This window comes from Ranitomeya imitator, chromosome 10 (genome assembly GCF_032444005.1).
Source record: "Ranitomeya imitator isolate aRanImi1 chromosome 10, aRanImi1.pri, whole genome shotgun sequence".
Classification (NCBI taxonomy): domain Eukaryota; kingdom Metazoa; phylum Chordata; class Amphibia; order Anura; family Dendrobatidae; genus Ranitomeya; species Ranitomeya imitator.
This window is the reverse complement of record NC_091291.1, coordinates 96,148,431-96,164,345: the sequence shown is the minus strand read 5'-3', so window position 1 is coordinate 96,164,345 and position 15,915 is coordinate 96,148,431. Positions and strand designations below refer to the sequence as shown.

General features: G+C 41.6%; 1 protein-coding gene across 3 annotated transcripts in view; it reads right to left on the bottom strand.

Annotated features, from left to right (window-relative positions):
• Positions 1-15,915, bottom strand: part of PRDM16 (PR/SET domain 16) — a 796,061-nt gene that overhangs the window by 84,034 nt on the left and 696,112 nt on the right. For all 3 annotated transcript variants that reach the window (XM_069741567.1, XM_069741569.1, XM_069741566.1), the window contains exon 4: positions 1,091-1,225. In XM_069741567.1, coding sequence (XP_069597668.1) covers positions 1,091-1,225 — 135 coding nt within the window. The remainder of the gene's footprint in view (positions 1-1,090; positions 1,226-15,915) is intronic.

Genomic DNA, 15,915 nt, shown 5'->3' with positions numbered 1-15,915 from the left:
TAGAGTCATTACAGACAGAGTGATCTATTTCAAATGTTTATTTCTGTTAATGTTGATGATTATGGCTAACACCCAATGAAAACTCAAAAGTCATTATCTCAGTAAATTAGAATACTTTATAACACCATCTTGAAAAATGATTTTGAAAATCCGAAATGTTGGCCTACTGAAACGCACATTATCTGACTATATGAACATCACTACGTGCATGCCAAGAGATTCAGACAAGATCAAAGTCTTGGCTGCGTAGAAGGGGCCGTTGACAGTAGAGAAATGACTCTACACCACAAACCATTTCAGGAGACCTCTCTAGTTCAAAACTAATTCAAAATAACACAGATAACTTCTTGTGGGTCAAGTGGAAATAACTGAAAGTTCTCTCTATCGACACTAACACACTGTAGTTTTGAAGTCTCCAGGCCCATGTATCAGGATTCTTTTTCTCTTCCTGTCCAAGACCCTGAATACCAATGGTACAAGACCGTGTACATGTGGATCAACTTTCATTCTCCATGAACAACTGTAAACCACCACTAATGCTGTGACAACTATAAGGCTGAGATCACACATACGCGAGATACGGCCGAGTCTCAGAGGTGAAAACCCAGCTCTGGCACCGGCACTCTGGAGCGGAGCATGCGGCCGCACAGCAGTACATGGAGCTGCACGCTCTGCTCCGGAGTTCTGGCACCAGAGCTGGGTTTTCACCTGCGAGACTCGGCCATATCTCGCTTATGTGTGATCCTGGCCTAACTATGATCATTAAAAAAACTCAATACCTTTTCCCCAAACTCATGTTCTTCACACCTGATGGCTGAAGGTAAGACACACAGCATGCCTATGTCTGCCTTTCATTTTAGATTATAAGGCCCACCGTCATTTGCAACATTTACCGTAAGAAACTTTTTTGACCATCTCCCCTCTACGTAGAAATCTTTGACCCCTCGGTAACACCACCCTATAGCCCCTGTCCCTTTCATTATTTACTTCAAGGCCAACTAGTCCTTAAAGGTTGCTGGGTCCCTCAGGCACAGCCCAATTTTCAAGACATCTAATTTTATGGAAAGTAACATCAACCAATCCAACTTACCTGATCGTTCTGATAACAGACCGCTAAATTTTGTTCATTGCAGGAACAAGCCATTCGGATAAATTTTAGCCAACTCCCGGATCCTGATTGACTGTTTTCAATGCACATCTTCTCTTCTTCCAATTCTTCAGAAACCTGGGAAAAGGAAATATGAAATTACAATGTTATGGACGTTTGACATTGACAAACTTTAATTTATCTCTATCAACATAAGGAGTGAAGGTTGTGCAGTGCCCAAGAGCAATGCCTCGTCTGTCTCAAAGTCTGGTTCTGCCTGCCAATACGGGAGAAGCTCACTTTGTGCCCAAGTCAAGAGTTTTTTGGATGTGCCCTCTCACAGGTTCCTAGCAGGATACATGATAGAACATGCATTATATGGATAAGACAATTTCAAATTGAGTATAGAAAGAAATTAAAACACAATCGCCCAATGTTGCCCTTTGCACCTGCCTACACAGCCCATCCTATATCCGACCCCTGCATGCATTTTTACCAGTTGACCGAAAACAATAAAAACATTTTTACCAAGCATTTATCTCAAACACACAATTAAACATGAGACACCTCAAAATATGGCATACTGTGCCTTTAAATTGCAGTGACATAACACTATTTTCTGCACTGTGGTAGTAAATGGCTTTTTTTTTTAAGAGATCTTTTTTGTTAGACAGGTCTACAGAGCATCTGGATAGGTCTTAATCCAGCCATTGTCAGGGTGCATGGGAATGAAGAGCAAATTGTGGCCTTTGCCCGCATTGCTAGCAGCAAAAAATTACTGTACACAATTGTATCACTGTGTAGCCGTGATGTGTGGAGTCCGAGGAGCGTCCCCCTATGCAATGCTTAGATGACGAGCATGAATACCCACAGTGAACGCTCAAAGCAGACGATACATGGAAGCTCATATTATCTATCACCGACATTATTTTTCATCTGTCTCTGTGCGCAGTTTATAGGTTTTACATCATTTTTGCAAATTCATAAAACAGGAAGTATTGATCCATCATTGTTTAATCTGCACTCATACAGCAGGCAATTGCTTAAAGAGCAAATCCTTTATTTTTTAAATTGCATTTATTACAGGGACAGCTATTGGGAAATTAAATTCCTTGCAATTTTCTTATCAAAGGTTGGTAGATACAAGCAGTTTATTGCATAAGGCCTCATTCAGATGTCAGTTTTTCTCACGTACGAGATAAACGGACCAATTATTTTCATCTGATCTCAGAGTGTGGTTCGAGTTCCATCGGTTTATGAAGAAATACAAGTTTTTGCACTTTTTCCTATATGACAGTCTACTCAAATGAATAAGACCTGATCTGCTGTACCGTGGAGCAGCCACTAGGCTGTGCTGTTCCTGGTTTGTACATCTGGAGGGGGTAACACTGGATCTGTGCCGATGCCGGATGTTGGACACCCACCAATCCGATATTGATCACCGATCCCAAGAACAGGTCATCAATATTTTAGGGCAACCCATTTATGCCTGCGTTCACACATTGCAGTCATTTTGCAGCTTTTAGTGTTGTACCGCTGCAATTTTTCCACCTTCTCCCATGTACAATCACCTAATCTTGCAGGGAAACACACGTCTGGATGTAATGGCAGCCCTTTTCACATGTGTTTCTATGGAACATGAATTTATCGTGCAGGAAAACAGGAAAAATGACTGCAGCAGTATAAGGCCAGTCTCACACGTCCAGATAATTCCAGTACCGGAAAAATCGGTACCGGAATTATCCATGTCCGTTTGTCCGTGTGCTTACGTTGAACATCAGTGTGGCACACGTGCGGCAGCCGTGTGCCGCCCGTGTGCCAACAGAGGACCACACAGACCGTGCAGGAGACAGCGCTAGAGTTAAGCGCTGTCCCCTGCGTGCAGTGCTGAAGCCGGTATTCATCCCTTCTTCCCAGCAGCGTTCGCTGGAAAGAAGGAATGAATAATCTTTTTTAAAATTTATTTTTGTTTTTAAAATAAAGTTGTCGGTAATCTGCCCCCTACCACCCTCTGTGCGCCCCCCGCTGGCATTAAAATACTTACCCAGCTCCCTCGGCGCTTACATCCTCTCAGCGTCGCTGCTTGTCCTGTATGAGCGGTCACGTGGTGCCGCTTATTACAGTAATGAATATGAGGCTCCACCCCTATGGGAGGTTTATGGGAGGAAGATGATTATTCCTTCTTTCCAGCAAACGCTGCTGGAGAGAAGAAATGAATGGGGCTTCAGCACCACATGCGGGGGGGACAGCGCTTACTGTAGCGCTGTCTCCTGTACGGCACACAGACTACACACGGACAACATCCATGTGCGGTACGTGTTTTACATGGACCCATTGACTTTAATGATTCCGTGTGATCCATGCGCTCCCACGAACACTGACATGTCTCCGTGTTTTCCAAACTGACACACGGTCCGTGAAAACACGCTGACATGTGCAGAGACACATTGATTTTAATGTGTCTATGTGAGTCAGTGTCTCTGGTACATGAGGAAACTGTCACCTCACGTACCGGTGCCATTGACGTGTGAAACCGGTCTAAGGCTGTTGTGTCTAAAAGCCGCAAAGTGTGATACATCTAGATTTCATAGTCCGTGAAGCACGTACTGTGTGCGGGTCTCTTGACCTGAACTCTGACATCCTCATATATGTTCGTGAAGGTGTCATGGTCGGGTCAGTGGACCATCCGTACATCACGATACGTGCTCAGACTGTGGCCCCTGGATGTGTGAATGAGGCATAAATCTTATGTCCTGTTAATTGTACATCCCAGTTTTAATAGATCTTTTAGGATTTTACAAAGACACATTTTCGTAAAAATTCACTATCAAAAAAGCGACTAAAACACCATAGTGTTATAGGTAAAAAAAATTGTAATTGTGTTAGGGGGAAAAAGAAAAAACACACAAAAAGGTACAGAACCATGTACCCTTAAAATATGCAACCGCGAGGATTTATGGCACGGACACGATTATAATATGTCGCAATGGGAACTGACAATCCACGGTATTAAAATGCAGTGTTTGTGCCATCTAGAAGGGATGGGAAATATAAAGGAAGGTCTTTTCTTTCCTGCTGGAGCCACTTTTGTCTTTGGCTCCAATAAACTGCACCACAAACTTCATATTTTGACATCTTGTAACATCTCATCCACTTTGCTGTCTCTTTAATACGCGGCAGATTTTCTGCCCAAAAATCCAAACAGGAATTTTGCTGTGTATCTGACCCGCATAAACACAACCTAATGGTTATGGAAACGTGTTTCTGGACAAACAAATAGCAGATTAAAGGAAATTTGTTGTATATACAACTAAATTATTAATATCACTTCACGGTGAGACTGAAGCAAGGAAACATTTGCTATTTTGACCACATTGATTTCCTTCCACGACACCGGGGCACTTTACATTAAACTGTGCATTGCCACCAAAAATAGCTGCCTAAATTTCCCTTTAAAAAATATCATATGGTTAATGTTTTCAACAAAATTATCCATGCGGGAATTTCTGATTTCTAAGGGAAGACACATTAGGAGAAAGCGCAGCTGATTTTTACCTGCATAAGCTCGGCTTGGTGCGGAGGCGAGGGGGTCTCTCAATTATATTTGACCCAACAGGGCCTTGCTTAGTTATAGGACGAGCACGCTATAATTATCATGATTTTAGAGGTTCTTGTAAAACCCACACAAATAACCCTGTTGTTTTTTCGCATTTGCTCATTGTTTGGCTAATGCAGGGGATTCAGCAGCTTCCTGTATTTAGCACCTCTGCTGTTATATAAAAGCTTTTTGTTTTTTACATGTATCTGTCACTCACTTTTGCACTCACAGCTTTTTGTTTTACATTATTAGGCTACGGAAACCCTCCAGACACATATTCATCCTAAAGGTAGTCGTGGCCCCTCATACCATACATGTGTTTTGCCAATTAATCGACTGTAGTGGATAAAAAAAAACTAAAAAAATATAAATTTATAACATGTAAAAAGGTGCTGAAAATCCGTAAACCGAGACCCCTGAGTTCAGATCCTCTTAAGTCTCCTCTACACAATATTTTTTTCAACGTTTTTAATCACCTACCATATATATATATAAAAGAAAAACATTAGGCCACGTTCCCATGATTTTAAACGTTGTAGAGTTTCTGGGCCATTTCTGCACCTATTATTTAACTTAGGTTACTTGTGGTTTTTTTACATGTGTTTTTATCACTTTTTTTTACCCTTTATTTTTTTGTCTCTAGCTTTTTTGTCATGTTTTATATAAAGCTGTTTAGTTTTTGACACTTCCTGGTATTTGGCTTCAACAAAACTTTATCGATATACGTAGGTGCGAAATACATGAGTTTTTGATGAGTTTCCGCTGCGGAAACGCACTAAAACCGCATGTGCGTTTTTTACCTGTGGAATTTCCACACCTAACGCAAGTCTATGGGAAAATCTGCACAGAAAACTCAGCATACCCACAAGAGAAATTGAGACGCTACGGATTTGAAACACACAACATCAAAAACGCAGCCTTAGATTATGTGTTCCTTTTGTGTGTGTGTTTTTTGTGATTTTTTTTTACATGTGTTTTGTTGTGTTTTTTAGTCTCTTTTTGGTATGTCATGTTTTAAATAAATCTGCTTTGTTTAGGAAACGTAGGAAATACTCATTATTAGACCTTAACCTAATTTCAAGGACAGATGAGCATCTGAAAAATTATACAAGATTCATCCAGAAAACTCAGATGATTTTGACCTGATATTGTCATCGTGAGTCCATATTTTATAGGCCCGCGTGACATCCGTGAGCGATCCGTTTTCATCCATCTATATTGAAAAACGTAGATCATCAAATACAGAGTCCTAGATTAAATAGTGGAAATGTATCCATAGAGAACAGATGCTCTGTGGATGTTTTGTGTGGGCTCCAATTTATTTGCCCACCCATAGACTTGAATGGAGAAAATAGTGCACACTGCTGTGTTTTTCACACTGACACTTGGTGCCCACGGCAATGACGGTGCGAGATTTCAAACAGAGGAGGCAGGTCACTGAAAAAGCAGTCACCTGTCATTCAAAGGCTAGAGGCAGGCAGAGGGGGCGGAGAATCACAGACAGGGAGGAGGAGACCCATCACACAGTCCCGCCCCTGAGGAGCTAAATCTTGTAATGGTGATTAAAGAAGAACCACAAAATGGATTTTTTTCACCAAAGGTATGAATTTAATCAGTATTACTGTACCATTACAGCCATGTCTTTTCTTTAGATTCCGATTCGATGCTGACAATTATTTAAGAAAATATGTTTTTATAATATGTTCAGAACTGAACTTTGGTTTAAGATTACTTTTCTAATTTTGATAATAAACGCAGTATTCAGAAATTTTTATAGATTTTTTTTTATAAGCTGAGTAACTCAGTGGAACAATATTTACTACCTAATTTCTGAGTACAGCAAGCAGGGTCTGTAGTAAAACAATACTGTTAGTAATGAAAGCCCCCTGATTAGCATGCATCCTCCTATCTACCTCCCTGCGCTTAAGCCCACTCCTTCCTCTCGGTCTCTACCCGGTGGCTGTGGTCACACACAGGCTGTTTTGGAAAAGACCCAAAGAGAAAGCAGCAGGCACAGAATATGTGCAACGTCAACTCGGTAAAAGAAAAAAAAAAAGCACAAAAACCATTCTGAGGTGGGAACAGGGGGGCTGCCACTTACCCACTGTTTACATATTTGTGCTCCCTGCTCCCAAAGTGTGCAGACTCATTTAACCCAGGCCCTGCACAATTATACTTAATGATTTTCAGATGGCGTCAACCCCCTTGTTCTGTGGAATTAAAACATTTCTTCTCTCTATAAACCGTCACATTGTATGTTAAAAAACAAAATAGAAATAAAAAATGAAAAAATTTCATTGCATTATGTGATAAAGGCTGGACATTTTTCTACTTGTCTTGTTTTTTTTCCATGCTTTTAGGACATGCTTTATAGGCAGTTTTTCTTGGAGTTCATTGAGATCCATTTGTCAATACTGGATGAGATGGGAAAATGGTGCAAATTGCAGGATACATTTGATGTAACCAGATAGAGATGTTAAAAATGCTTCTATTTCTATAACCCTTTATGTACCATACTAAAAATATTTTTCTACAATCTGGCCTATGGTAAAACTTTAGCTAAAGGCTTCTTTTACACTTGCCGGGTTTTTTGCAGAGCTTTTTTGCGGGCCTTTTTTGCAGGCCGTATCGCCGCAATTTTCACAGTCTGCCGCCATAATGGACCACAAAAAAACTTGCGGATCGCCGTTTTTTGGGTTTCCAATACTATGGAAAAAGTATTGGTAAAAAAAAAAACGGCGTTCCGCCAAAACCGTAAGTCATGGTGCACCGCAAAAACAAGCTTCTGTTGTTTTTGCGGCCCCATTGATTTTCATAGGGGGCTGTGTCCGTAAGCTGTAAAAAAGATCGAGCAGGCACGATATTTTTTCACGACCATAAATATGGCCCTCGCGGCAATTCGGCGTACGGTGCTCCGTGGAATTATTGCGGCCTGTTTTTGCGTTTTGCGCAAAAATGGGCCGCAAAACCACAGTAGGTGTAAAAGAAGCCTTAAGGGACGTTCCCATCTCCAAGATCCTATCCCAATAAGTAGAAGGTGTAATAATAATAAAATTAGCAACCATTTAGAAATGTAGTATAGTTCTTCTGATTTGCTTTGTCACTTACCACATATGCAGGGCACCACAGTATCTTAGATATCCATGGATACAGCCACTCATATAGTGAACTAGCTGGATAGTTATTTAGTCATAGTTAGTGGTCATAACCATGGATATCTAAGCTACTGCAATGCCCTACACTCTGAGCAAATCAGAAGAACTAAACTACCTTTCTAATTGGAGGTATTTGCTATTATTATTATTATTACACCTACTGCAAATTGGGATAGGATTTTGGAGATGGGGATACCCCTTTAAGTTCCTTCAATACGTTTTTGATGCTGCGCAAAAACGCAGCATCTTACATTGTGATTTTCTTTACTCAGTGTAACCTGACTTGCGGTTCGTCTTTCAAATGTGCAACATGACAATTTCTCTTGTGGGAACGCCGAGTTTTATGGGCGGATTTCCCCATACACTTGTATTAGATGTCCACAGCTAAAAAACGCTTTAGTGCTTTTCTGCGGCAAAGATGCACAAAAATGAATGTGATTTGGACATGGCCATGTCAATAAAATGTTGTCAAAGCCAAATAGCAGGAAGAATCAAAACCAAAGCAGCTTTATTTAAAACATGACACACCAACAAGAGACAAAAGACTGCATTGTCAAAAATGCAATAAAAACGCACTCAAAAACGAAATGAAAAAATGCGTAAATAACCTAATTTTTGTGATGGGTGCAGAAAATCTGCAACATCAAAAGCTCACCAAAAGCTCATCGTGGGAATGTAGCCATTACGGTCCGGAAAATGTGAAGCAGTTACAAGAAGTGACCTGTTCATTTGGTCTAGTTCTGACTAGTCAGACTATAAGGCCACGTTCACACGTTGAGTATTTGGTGAGGTTTTTTTTACCTCAGTATTTGTAATCCCAAACCAGGAGTGGGTGATAAATACAGAAGTGGTGACGTGTTTCTATTATACTTTCCCCCTGATTGTTCCACTCCTGGTTTTGACTTACAAATACTGAGGTAAAAATCTCACCAAATACTGAACATGTGCACGTGGCCTAAGGCTACGTTCCCACCATGAGCTTTTGGGCTTGTTTTCACTTGCGAGGAACACGTCCGTGTCTCGCATGTGGAAACGAAGCTCTGGTGCCGGCACTCTGGAGCGGAGCGTGCGGCTGCATGTGTTCCTATGTGGCTGCACGCTCCGCTCCGGAGTGCCGGCGCCAGAAATTCGTTTCCACATGCGAGACACGGACGTGTTTATCGCAAGTGGAAACAAGCCCTTTGGTGCATTTTTGACCCTGCATGTTTTAACTGCGTCAAAAACACAATGTCTAAGGGTATGTTTCCATGGTCAGGAATCCCTGCACTTTGGACGCAGCGGATACGCCACTCCGCCCAAAGCGCTGCCCCCTGTTGTACAGCTGTGATTCCGCAAGAAAAATAAACATGCTGCGGTCGGTAAAGACCCCTCCACTGTGCTGTAAGATCTGGACGCTGCGGATTGGATGCTGTGGATGGACGCAGCATCCAATCTGCAGCAAATACAGAAGGTTTCCTGACGGTGGGATTTATAGAAATCTCCTGCCCATTGTGCTACTTTTTTAACTCCATGTACACTGAGCTGCGTGTTAGTTTCTCTTGTTGGTACGCTGAGTTTTCTGTGCAGATTTTCCCCATTGATTTACATTAGATATGGAAATCCACATTAAAAAAATAAACGCACATGCGGTTTTAGTGCGTTTCTGAGATGGAAACGCATCAAAAAGGCATGTAATCTGCACCTATGTGTGTCAATAAAGTTTTGTCAAAGCAAAAAAAAACAGGAAGTATCAAAACAGAGACAAAAGATGCAGCATCAAAAATTAGATAAAAACTTGTGGTAAAAAAACGCACACAAAAAACGCAATGAAAAAACGCAAGTAACTTAATTTAAATAATAGGTGCAGAAATTCTTCAACATCAAAAAGGCACCAAAAGCTCATGGTGAGAATGTGGCCTAATGGATATAAACGGGCGTCTGCGTGATGTTTCACGAGCTTCTCCTGGCAAACAAGTGAAAAGCAGACAGTAAGGCTATGTGCACATGTATTCTGGTCCACTGCGGATTTTTCCGCAGCGGATTTAATAAATCCGCAGTGCAAAACCGCTGCGGATTTACCGCGGTTTTCACTGCGGTTTTACAACTGCGGATTTCTATTTTTGGAGCAGCTGTAAAACCGCTGCGGAATCCGCAGAAAGAGGTGACATGCTGCGGAATGTAAACCGCTGCGTTTCCGCACGTTTTTTTCCGCAGCATGTGCACAGCGTTTTTTGTTTCCCATAGGTTTACATTGTACTGTAAACTCATAGGAAACTGCTGCGGACCCACAGCTGCGGAAACACTGCGGATCCGCAGCAAAATCCGCATCGTGTGCACATAGCCTAATAGGATGCAGCTAGGATGCCATCAGCGGGCCGTCTGAGTTTTCACCGAACTATAGACTTACGTTGGCAAGGTTGATCAAAACTTGAATCCAAGTGTTTTTACTGCGTTTTTTTTAATGGGTTTTCTTATGCTAACTTTCAGCAGTGTTTTACAGTACAGATTTCAGAAATCTCATGCACACAGCTTGTTTTTTTTTTGTCATCAGTATTTTGTGCTTTGCATGGTTTTGTGGACATAGAGCCTGTTTTTTCACCCATTGACTTGATTGGGTCGGGAAAAATGCTGAAAAAAATGCACCAAAACCACGGGTATCATTTTTTGCAGCATTTTTTGTGCCAAAACCTCATTTTTTGGAAGAAGACATGCACAAGAGAGAAATCTAGCATGCCAAAACCGCTGCGATAATAAGCAAGAAAAAAAAATAAGGAAAACATGCATTTTTTTCTGCGGCTTCTTTCCTGCCAAGAGATCAGGTTTTGCTGCAGAAAAAAACGCTGGAAAACACTCCAGTGTGAATGTACTAGAGATTTTTAATGTTTTCAGTTCAGCTTTTTAGACCCGCAGAAAGGTCAGGACCTACAGCTGTAACATGGGTGCCACAAAAGCGCCCGCAATGCTCCTGGCCTAAAGGTACCGTCACACTGAACGATATCGCTAGCGATCCGTGACGTTGCAGCGTCCTGGATAGCCATATCGTTGAGTTTGACAGGCAGCAGCGATCAGGATCCTGCTGTGACATCGTTGGTCGGAGCAGAAAGTCCAGAACTTTATTTCGTCGCTGGATCACCCGCAGACATCGCTGAATCGGCGTGTGTGATGCCGATTCAGCGATGTCTTCACTGGTAACCAGGGTAAATATCGGGTTACTAAGCGCAGGGCCGTGCTTAGTAACCCGATATTTACCCTGGTTACCAGTGTAAACGTAAAAAAATCCAAACACTACATACTTACATTCCGCTGTCTGTCCCCCGGCGCTGTGCTTCTCTGCACTGTGTAAGCGCTGGCCGGAAAGCAGATTACAGCGGTGACGTCACCGCTCTGCTTTCCGGCCGGCGCTCACAGTCAGTGCAGAGAAGCACAGCGCCGGGGGACAGACAGCGGAATGTAAGTATGAAGTGTTTTTTTTTTGTACGCTTACGCTGGTAACCAGGGTAAACATCGGGTTACTAAGCGCGGCCCTGCGTTTAGTAACCCGATGTTTACCCTGGTTACCAGGGGACTTCGCATAGTTGGTCGCTGGAGAGCTGTCTGTGTGACAGCTCTCCAGCGACCACACAGCGACGCTGCAGCGATCGGCATCGTTGTCTAGATCGCTGCAGCGTCGCTAAATGTGACGGTACCTTAAGACACCGGCCCCATGGCGGGGATGTAGATTAAAATCATCACCTCATCCAATCACAGTGTATTGCAGTCTTATGATCATGCATTACTCCTTAGGGGGCACAATAACTTATGTCTACCTGCTGTTTTATTCCAAATATTGCCAATTTATTTTTCTGATCATGAAAAGGTAAGAGGATGCGCACTGCGGATTTCATGTGTATCCCTTATAAGTGTCACGCTAGTGACAAAAATGTGTAATATTGCCACAAAGTAAAATAAAAATAGTTTGCAAAATCATGATATTAGTCCTCTGATCAAAAAAAAACAGCACCCAGACTTTTTTTTTTTTTTAAAGCATTTTTTTTTAAATAATCGAGGTTTAAATTGCCTACAATAAAATAAAATAAATAAATAAATAAAAAATGAAATCCCCCCTCATTAAACAGACTGCAGAATCAGGGATTTTCTTTCGAGCTGGGCTTTAATGTCTCAGGACTTATGAGCAGACCAGCAGAAGCACATAAAGATATATTGAAAGCCATGTGTTTCGAGCATGTGCCTGATTATTTCGTTCGTTAGAGCGGCGCGCGCGACTCCTGCAGAAGAGGTGTTTCTGACTTCAACCAGTTCTCTGTGGCTAACGCCTTTTAAAAAACAATAACTACTACACCCACGTTGACTTTTGATGCTCCGTCTGCGTTTAATAGCGCGGTAACCTACTCTGAACAAGAGAATCAGTGGTTAGGTCACGCTCGACTTACTACACCATAAAAACATTGATTGATAAGGTCCTAGTACATATACAGACTGCAGCAGCTACTACCACGTCAACAATACATGTGGGCTGCACCAGGGACGATGAATAAAACAGGCCGCGTCTCGGCAGAGTCATCATGGGAAACTGCAAACGCCAAGTAATGAGACACATAGCAATACGCCATTAAAAAATAACAATCCCTTAGACCACACAAATAATGCAGTCGTATAATGATCAATTAGTAAAAAAAAATCAGCTACAATAAAAAAAAGTCTCCAAATGATGTGAACTTCGCTTGTCTACATGGAGAATCTGGTTTCTTGACCGCGATTCTCAGACAAGTCATCTATGATTTAAAAAAAAAAAAATAACCAGACTCACATATGAGTTACAGGTCGCAAGAAAGTTAGTTTGAAGACTATGGGGGGCAATCTGAGAAAATCCACCAGTTCTGATTCTTTTTTGCAATGGCCCCACCAACCGTTATTAGATACAACAACGCAATGTGACACCCTACTTTTATGGAAAAAAAATCCATAGGGATTTATTTATTTTTCTTGCTTATAGAGCATCATCATATTCCACAGCACTTTACAGACATTATCATCTCTGTCTCCACTGGGGCTCACAATCTACAGGGTGGGCCATTTATATGGATACACCTAAATAAAATGGGAATGGTTGTTGATATCAACTTCCTGTTTGTGGCACATTAGTATATGGGAGGGGGAAAACTTTTTCAAGATGGGTGGTGACCATGGCGGCCATTTTGAAGTTGGCCATTTTGGATCCGACTTTTATTTTTTCCAATGGGAAGAGGGTCAAACTTATTGAGAATTTCACAAGAAAAACAATGGTGTGCTTGGTTTTAATGTAACTTTATTCTTTTATGAGTTATTTACAAGTTTATGACCACTTATAAGATGTTTTCAAAGTGCTGCCCATTGTGTTGGATTGTCAATGCAATCCTCTTCTCCGACTCTTGACACACTGATAGCAACACTCTAGAAGAAATGCTAGCACAGGCTTCCAGTATCCGTTGTTTAAGATGCCGTACATCTCGTATCTTCACAGCATAGACAATTGCCTTCAGATGACCCCAAAGATAAAAGTCTAAGGCTACTTTCACACTAGCGTCGGAATCTCCCCGTCGCAATGCGTCCGCCAGAGATTCCGATGCCAGCGTTTAACGCATTGCATTTCCCCGGCGCATCCGCTGCCCCATTGTAAGGTGCGGGGAGGTGGGGGCGGAGTTCCGGCCGCGCATGCGCGGTCGGAAAAAGCGGTCCGTCAGGAGCAAAAAACGTTACATGTAGCGTTTTCTTGCTCCCGACGGTCCGCAAAAGCACGACGCATCCGTCGCTCAATGGATGCAACGTGTGGCAATCCGTCGCAAATGCGTCGTCAATACAAGTCTATGGGGAAAAAACGCATCCTGCAAGCACTTTTGCAGGATGCGTTTTTTCTGCAAAACGACGCATTGTGATGGATTGCAGAAAATGCTAGTGTGAAAGTAGCCTAAGGGGGTCAGATGGGGAGACCTTGGTGGCCATTCAACTGGCCCACGACGACCAATCCACTTTCCAGTTCGGCAATTGGGTTCCAGATAAAAAACAAAAAAAAAGCTATGGAGGATAAACCCTTCCTGATGATATGATCATCAGAAAAACCTTTTTATAGAGGACTTATCACCAGATTTCACAGTACAAAATGCATACATGATTAAGTCACTCATACAGACTTGAAGGGGCTGGTGTACTTGTTTTAAAATCCATATCAGAATGCTTGGACTCATAACATGAGCATTTTAATATTAGGCAGGGACATTTTCCTAATATACAACCATTCTTACATCAGTTCTAACAGATTTATTACAGAACATATGCAAGTTGTATTGTGGAATCTGCTTTAAAATTCCAACCATCACACCACCTTTTAGTAAAAAAATCTCTAATCATGCTAATGATTCTATATTATTCTCAAGGCCATTAGATAAATCTCTAAATATTTAACAAAAAAATCCCCAACATGAATATAGTATGATAATGAGACGAAAAAAAATTCAGTGATAAAAAAAACAAAAATGTCTCAAAATATTTTTCATTTAACACAACAAACAAAAAAGTTAAAACATTTACAGATGCACCAGAGTCACTAAGATTCCTAATCCAGGGAAGTCATCCTGATGGAGGCAAAAATGTGGAATTCCTCTTTGTAATTAACAGACTTCCTGGTGATCTGGCAAAACATATAATGAGTAATGTGTTAGGCTAAACCTAAGACAACTGTTAGAAGTTAATTGGGGTAACAGTCGACAGTGACACTTTTATTGATATCTTGGAGTGAAAGCAAAAATCATTTATTTAATATGTCAGATCCTTCTTCCTTCACAGGGTTCTGCTATCAAATTGTGCCACTTCCCCCAAATTATGTTGCTTTGTTTGTGTAACTGCATGGTTCTGGGCACAGACCGAAAATATGTGACATTTATAAAAAGTAAAAAAAAGTTTGCAAATATCAGTTTAAATATTTCAATTTTGTTTTCTACTGATTTTCTTTACTTTTCTTATTTATAATAGATTTCTTTTTTTCTGTCCCGATACAGATTAACCAAGTAAGTCTCCTATACCTTGCTTATTTGTATTACAGCCTGTATTATATTTCATACCTGCATTTAGAGCTAATTGTGACTCTAAACCAGTTGAAAGCACATTGTCAGACACCCATCTTACACCTTACTTTCTATAATGCTGGGGGAAGTTGTTCTTTCCTTGTGGCGTTACTGATTATTATCTATATCAGGGGTAGGCAATTAATTTTCCAGAGGGGCCACATGAAAGACTGTGACTGTTGTGGAGGGCCGAACCAATAGGCTGAAATTAATTGTGCTCAATATTAATATTAACATATTCATTATATTAATGTTATATTAATATTAAGTGTATCACTTTATATTGAGCAGAGTTAAGTATGTTGACATCCCTCAATATACCGTTTGAGCCCGCACACAGCCTCTTTTACATATCGTATGAGCCCCCACACAGTCCCCTATATACAACATGAGCCCCGACATAGCCTCCCTATATACAACATGAGCCCCACACAGCCTCCCTATAAACAGCATAAGCCCACATAGCCTCCCTATATACTGCATGAGCCCCACATAGCCTTTCTATGTACAGCATGAGCCCCACATAGCCTTCCTTTATACAGCATGAGCCCCACATAACCTCCCTATAAAGAGCATAAGCCAACATAGCCTCACTATATACTGCATGAGCCCCATATTGCTTTCCTATATACAGCATGTGCCCCATATAGCCTCCCTATAAACAGCATAAGCCCACATAGCATCTCTATATAATCCATGAGCCCCACATAGCTTCCCTATATACAGCATGAGCCCAACATAGCCTCCATGTATACTGCATGAGTACCACATAGCCTTGCTATACACTGCATAAGCCCCATATTGCCTCCCCATATACAGCATAAGCCCCGCATAGCCTTCTCATATACACCATCAGCTCCATAGCATCCGCATGTCCAGCATGAAACTCCCACACAGGACCAGCATTAGGGGCAAGCAAACTAGACATCTGCCTAGGGCTGCCACTATCCCAGAGGCCCCCAGTCAGTGGCGTGCTGCTAATAGCGGCATATGGGGCCA